The sequence below is a fragment of the Euwallacea similis genome, chromosome 8 (assembly GCF_039881205.1).
Source record: "Euwallacea similis isolate ESF13 chromosome 8, ESF131.1, whole genome shotgun sequence".
NCBI lineage: Eukaryota > Metazoa > Arthropoda > Insecta > Coleoptera > Curculionidae > Euwallacea > Euwallacea similis.
The window spans coordinates 4,234,180-4,241,124 of NC_089616.1; the positions used below are offsets into that span (position 1 = coordinate 4,234,180).

Genomic DNA, 6,945 nt, shown 5'->3' on the forward strand with positions numbered 1-6,945 from the left:
GTAATTATTACGTGGCGGTTGTTTCGAAATTCGCTCTAAAAGAGAATAACATAGAATGATTTATGCCACATTTATAAGCTCATTATCTCGGATGCAAGCTCTGTGACCGCCTAGAGCCCCGTGTGAGGGACGTTCGGTCATTATTTCCTTTTTCCCTGGAGAAGGCAGGTATTTTTTTTTTTTTGAATGCATATTGGTTGGATCTAACATACCTGTCATAATTAATAACCTGAACACTGTTATAACAGTAAAAATTACATATTCCTCGCAGGAAAAAACGCGTTCAACTTCCAAAGACATAAATTTGCCCAGCTTATCCAGTCAACTCTGCGGGACGTACAGACTGAACAGTTAGTAATAAATCTCGGTATGATACGTATTAATTTATTATCTTCTTTTCTTCATAAATTAAAAACTGAAAACGGTTAATAATTTATTTATTACCGCAGCGCTGAAATATAAAAAGTAAACATATTTAGCGATGCAAATTTATTCACTTTCGTGACTAGATATTGAGATTTCTTGGCATTTTCCAACTTTTTAACATTTAGCACTCGCTTAAAACCACATTAGTGTTATCTATAGCGCGACCTATGTCTTGTATATACTCCAACCCAATTAAACACTGAAACGGGAAAAATTCAATTTGGTGTACCTGTTTCTTGTTAGACAGCGACCTCCCAACAACCCATAGCTCATTATAGGTGCCGCAATATGGTAGATTCGGTTCCTAAAACCATCATCAATCTTCTTGCATGACAGCGTTTCTAATTAGTAACAAAAATGCCTTTCGGATCCAACATGGCGGGCCCCTTCCTTATTTTAATAGGCTTCGAGGAATATGCTGGGATTCTTGGTTCGAAGGCATTTCGATAGAAAAATTATCGGTAACTTCCAAATGGAAACTCTAGGTTCGGTGATAATACCCATCTACATAGATATGTGCATTTGTTATCCGTAGAGTGTTGCAATGGGATAAGCTAATTGAGTTTTGATCTAGAATCTAGAAGCCTCGTTCCTGGAAATGACCTTTTACCCATGCAGAATATCGGTGGAGCAAGGTTCGTTTGGGAGAAATTTTTGGTCTGTACGTGAACCTCCTAAAAATTCCTCAACCGTCAACAACAAGCTTCCAGAAGAGAACCTGAATCGCTACCTGGATAATGTCAATGACCAAAACTCCCTTCAAATGCTTTTGAGAAATTCACGTAATTTCTGGTAAAAAATGGTCAAAACACATTAGGATTTTCTTCCTGCGCATGCTCATAGATGCCGATAAAGTTGCGCCCGCCAAGATCAGCATTCAACAAGATACAGATCTTTCCAACGATCCGAGGGGGAAAAATTCTCATTAAATTCAGGACACTCAATAGAAATCGATTATTGTTTAAGCGACCCTTTTAAAGTAACTAAGTACGTTCAAAAGAGTTGTGCTTTCCCTGCTCCACAATTACTTCAATAAGCCGAAATTGTGGCATCGCACGTGGTTTCTTCACTTGGTCTCCTATTCCCACCAGCCGAGTATTGAATCGTAATCGGGTTATCATGGTGTGAGGAATCTAAGATCCCGAAATATAATGAAAAGTCTTTCAGTACAATAAGGCCCTTCAAGCTCGACTCGTTTTCCGAAATTCTTGTAAGCGTAGCGTCTCCATTTCAATGAATATAAATAAGTTAGCGGAATCGAGTTAATTTTTTTCGCCTCCGCTCTCTTTTGAAGTCTGAGACGAGAGCAACACATTAATATCGCCAGCAGAGAATTCTTTTTAAAATTCAGCCGATTCCCCAAAGGTTTTTCGTTTATCTAATTAACGATATTAGATTCGGATGGTGCTCGCCGTGATGAACGCGGCCAAGCCTCGAACAAGACGTGTAATTATTTTCGAACGGCCCGTTTTGAATTTGATTTATCTTTACACAGACATGAAGCCTGATTAGGTCCATGCCATGATCTTCTTTTATCTTTAATTAACTCTCACGGCTTGGGAAAATGCCATACTTACGCTTATTTCACTGTCACCGCTGCTACTGTTGCTTTAGCATCATCCGCAGGAAAAATCACCTTAAATTCTCTTAAACCGCGATCATCTTTAAGCAAACAAAAAACTGCTTCCGCCATTAATTAGTTGGTATTCAGCATCCGAATCGTGATGGCGTCCTCAATTATTTTTCACCCCGAGCTTTGCACCCCCCGAGCTTACTCGGGGGGTGAACCAACACGAAAACGGAGTTAGGGGGATTGACGTAGACGAATGGCCGTTTCCGTCTCTTCTCCAAAGGCAAGTGACACCATGACATGTGTGCAGAAAACGGGTGTTTAAAATACGCCGAAATTGAAAAAGCTGAAAGCTTTATTTGATCCTGTTTTGTCTGACTCCGAGGGTGGTCATGTGAGCTCTTGAAAACTGTTAAATCCGCAGAAATGTCTTTCAACTCCAGTGGAAAACAATTTGCTTGTGAGCTGGGCTATTGCTGGGTTGATGCAGAAACTCAAATAGTCTAAGTCTAGAGAAGGGTTATTTATGGTTAAAGTTTAATAGTCCTTTATTTTTTTATGCCAAAATAATCGTATTTGAACGTTTTCTAAGTCCTGGAAGTTGTTGAATGTGATGTTGAAGCGACGGAGTATTTAAAGAGATTAAAGATTACTCGTTACGACAGGACCCATATCCACACTTCTGTAATATACAGGGCGATTCAGGCCTCATGGTCGCATTGCTGACAATATTATATGTCGATAGAGCAATATTCATATACAGATTGTTTCCTAAGTACAGTCCGTAATTTCAGGTCACAATTTCTTAAGGTATTGGTAGAAGAAAGTTCCTATAAACTTGTGCCTGGAAACGCTTAGATTCCGAGATACAGGGTGTTAAAATTTTTTTAAATATATTTTAAATAAATTTGGTATGTATAAAATATGTATGTAATAAAAAATGAAAAAACAATGCCCAATTATCATGAAACGATTGGGATCGTGCATTTCATCAGAAGATGGCCATTTTCAATATCTGCTTTGATTTTGTGTCGAAACTGATCATTTTTTTGAGCGTTATTTGTACTTGCAGGCCATTTTCCTAAGAATGGGATAGCACTAGGCAAAAAAATCAAGAGACCTCTTTTGTTGTATAATGTTAGAAGAGCGGGAAAATAATAAAAAAAATTTTAAATCCATTGGCGTTCTACATTCTCTGACGAAAACTTACTCATTGACTCACGCCTAACTACCCCACTGGCGGCACATAAAAATTGACTTTATATTAAAAGTGCAGCTCTTTATCAACGTACAATAAGTGTCAAATTTTAAGAGTCGAGCTTTCATTGTTCCAAATTTATTTCAAATAATAATATATATATTTTTAATTTTCAATGCCCTATATCTCAGACTCTAAACGTTTCCGGCCACATGTTACTAGGAACTTTCTCCTTTTAAATACCATAAGAAATTGTGTCCTGAAGTTGCGGACTGTACTTAGGAAACACCCTATATAATACTTGCATACCTTCAGAACGATCGTGTGCCTTTTCTCGTAAACGCCTTACCTACCGTGAATCCCCCTGTATATGAAGAGAGATTCCAAAGAGGTTACATATGAATAATCGCCATGGGCCGGGAAAAACTCCAGAATACGGTCATTAACAAACGTTTCTGCAAAATGCCTTTGCCCCGATCCGAGCTTTAGATTACCAGCTTCGTATGACATTTATAAATAAGCCTAGCCTGCCTACTCACCTGACCCGAACCTTATTCCTTATTTCAATCTACATGCCCAAATTTGTGATGTGAAATATTTTATGTTGTAATTTGCCCATCATGGGGCCGCATCTGGGTCACATGTTTCTGGGTGTGAGAAACGCTTAGAAGTTAATTGGCTGGTTACAATTAAAAGTTAACGAACCAATTTTTTGGCCATTCACCGTTTTTGATTGCGTCACTTTATCAATTTTAAATTCTCACGTCCCTTTTTTTTTCATTTCAGAGCGAAAACGAGGGCGACAGACCTACACGAGGTACCAAACTTTAGAGTTAGAGAAAGAGTTTCACTTCAACAGGTACCTCACGAGGCGGAGAAGGATAGAGATAGCGCACGCCCTGTGTCTAACGGAAAGACAGATAAAAATCTGGTTCCAGAACAGACGGATGAAGTGGAAAAAGGAGAACAAAACCAAAGGGGAAGGCGGCTCGGAGGGGGGAGGCGACGACATTAGTCCTCAAGGTTCTCCTCAGTAGGAGTGATCTCCCAGCAGTGAACAGAGTACCTAATGAACCCATTGTAGTCATTGCATTTTGTTTTTCTGGAGGATACGCCTCTGGAAAGGATAATGTTATAATGTTCGAACAGGTCCTGGCTCCTTGGGGCCCGGGCTGCAATTTGGGGCGTGGCACTCATCGCTTGCAGTCCTGGTTCCGTCCAAATTAACTTTACAACCGTAATGACCTCCTTTTCTGTGTATACTTAGTTCCAAGTTAAAAAGAAGAAGCGTTTTACATAGTTTTATTTATTATTTATATTATTATTGTAGATAAACATAGATCTTTTTATTCGAGTAGGTTCTAATGTGTGCCCCGTACGACTTTTACATTATTATTTTAGTATCTAGTTTTGCTTGCTGGTGAAATAGCTCCGCGATGTGTGATATGCCCGAAATTGCCTCAGAAAGTTGCTCGACCTCGTGGAATTCCTGAGCTGTTTTACCAGCAGTTGTTGTTACTTTAAAACTCTTGAAAAATGCGTGGACTCTGAAAGAAAATTAAAAATTAAGAGGCCAGTGAAATGTGCAATTTAGTAAAAAATGGCGCAGCAAAGACAAGAAGAGGAAGAAATAAAGATACAAATTGTTTTAAACAAAATGGTACAATAATTAGTATTTCGTTGGTTAGTGATTTATGATCACTATATACACTCTGTCCCATATAACTAACTCGTGAACGGGTATGGGGATCTCGGGAATCGCGAAAGGTAAGATCAACGTTGATCAAATTCGGATAAAGTTGTACTTTGCATTCCGAATAATACTAATTTAAGCTAAACTGAATTTACGTTCGGTTCAATGGGTACAGGGTGCAAAAAATGGCCAATTTTGAAACCTGGCTGCAAATTTTACCATGTGGGTCTATGACAAGATCAACCAGTCTGTGCCACTTTTCAAGACTTTCAGAAACAACTATTTTGAGATCCATCCTGTACATACCTATACAACGTTTTCCCAATTTCACCGACATCGAACAGGTCCCCAAGAAAAAAATCACGTTAAATGGGACACCCTGTATACTATGTTGATATTACATTTTTTTTAATTTCTCGGACTTTCAGGACAAATTCCAAATTTGCTCGTTCCACCCGATAGTCAAACGTTTCCTGATCGTCTGAAAGAAAACAAGGTCCAATTTCGTTTGACCCAATGTACTAAAACCTAAGTAGAAATCTATTACCTAAAAGCTGTAGATATTCTTCAATTAATATATTATATGTATATTTGGTTGAAATGGAATTGTTTAAAAAACTTGTAAATAGTGTCAGGACGGAAAGGATATGAAATATACGATGTTTAAACTACGCACTCTCATGCCAAAGTTAGTGTAATGGATAAGTGTTCTGGGGGTTTTGTGAGTTGGTTTTTGAGTGATGAGCAGGTGAAAAATATATGATGCTAAAAAATCTGGGTATAGAGTTTAATGATCATAGAGTGATGCAAATCTGCCATTTACAGTACCCGTACTTCAGTTCGCTGGACACCCCTAATTCAATTGTTATGCCTACGCCAATTCTCACTAGTGGATTACCCATTTTTGATAGTTTTCATACCCCTCCGACATAACGTTTTAAGCGGTAAAATGTTTGTCTTTTTCGTCCATAGAACCAAACTCGAAATCCCCTAAAACCCCCTTGTATAAAAAAATAATAATTAATAGCATATTGTTGATACAAAGAAATACTCGAAATACGTAAGTTTTCCTGTGACTTTTTTACAGATCTAACTTGATAAGTTCAATAATTGATATTGCATTTTGCGTACGTACTTATTTCAAAAATCCCCTAGAATATACAAGAGAAGATATTTTTAAAACGTTGAAGATTATTTAATTAGGCCAAGTCATTAATTAAGCAAAACCCAAAATACGTAAAACTACGTCACAAAATCCAAGTATACGTACTATACCCTTAGAGGTTTTATTTGAGTATACAAAAGTTGATGTACAAAATTTGATAATTATTAGCGGTTCATAGAAGCAAAGTTTTTATTGGGTTGAAGGTCGCAAGAATTGAAGAACTGTGAATTTTTGTTGTTTTTACTTGTCGAAACATGCTGTATATTTGTACCTATTTGAGTAAAACATTGTCGATTTCCTATGCTTTAGTGGAAGTGTGGTTTTAAGACTTGTATTAAAGACATTTCCACAAACGTATGGTAAATTTTCTATTAGATTACTATAATAGTTATTCGTGCTGTGGTGTAATAATTCTAGTATAAGTAGTTATACGTTTTACATACTACTACGTCACTCTAATTCTTTTTGCGAATAAAATTTGTTTTATTTTTAATTTTGTAAATGACGACACGTTATTGTAATATAAATTTATACATATAATTTTAACCTCATATAAATTATATTTTGAGTCTAAATACTTTTAATATTTGGATTTTTGTCTTGTGGATTTCATCTTATATACATAATTAATATATGTATAAAATAAACGATATCGAAAATTTTTTCTTTTCCTTCTTCCGCTCAGAGCTTGGTTTCCAAGGAATTCCTCGAATTCCATTTTTCAATAAAGTTCTAGACCAAGGGAAATTTTCAAAAGCTCGCTGTAGTCTGTCGCTCCTTTTGCATCACGTTTACAATCTCTCTTGCCGACATTGGTAGCCGAGGGGATTCTTTAAAAATTATCATGATTTAACTGCAATACCGCAAAGTAGTGCTTTGCAGGGCGCCCCACC

General features: G+C 37.1%; 1 protein-coding gene across 9 annotated transcripts in view; it reads left to right on the forward strand.

Annotated features, from left to right (window-relative positions):
* Antp (Antennapedia) overlaps positions 1-6,699 on the forward strand; it is a 123,180-nt gene extending 116,481 nt beyond the window's left edge. For all 9 annotated transcript variants that reach the window (XM_066392170.1, XM_066392174.1, XM_066392168.1 and 6 more), the window contains one exon: positions 3,981-6,699. In XM_066392170.1, coding sequence (XP_066248267.1) covers positions 3,981-4,231 — 251 coding nt within the window. In that variant the 3' untranslated portion in view covers positions 4,232-6,699. The remainder of the gene's footprint in view (positions 1-3,980) is intronic.
* Positions 6,700-6,945: the final 246 nt, after the last annotated feature.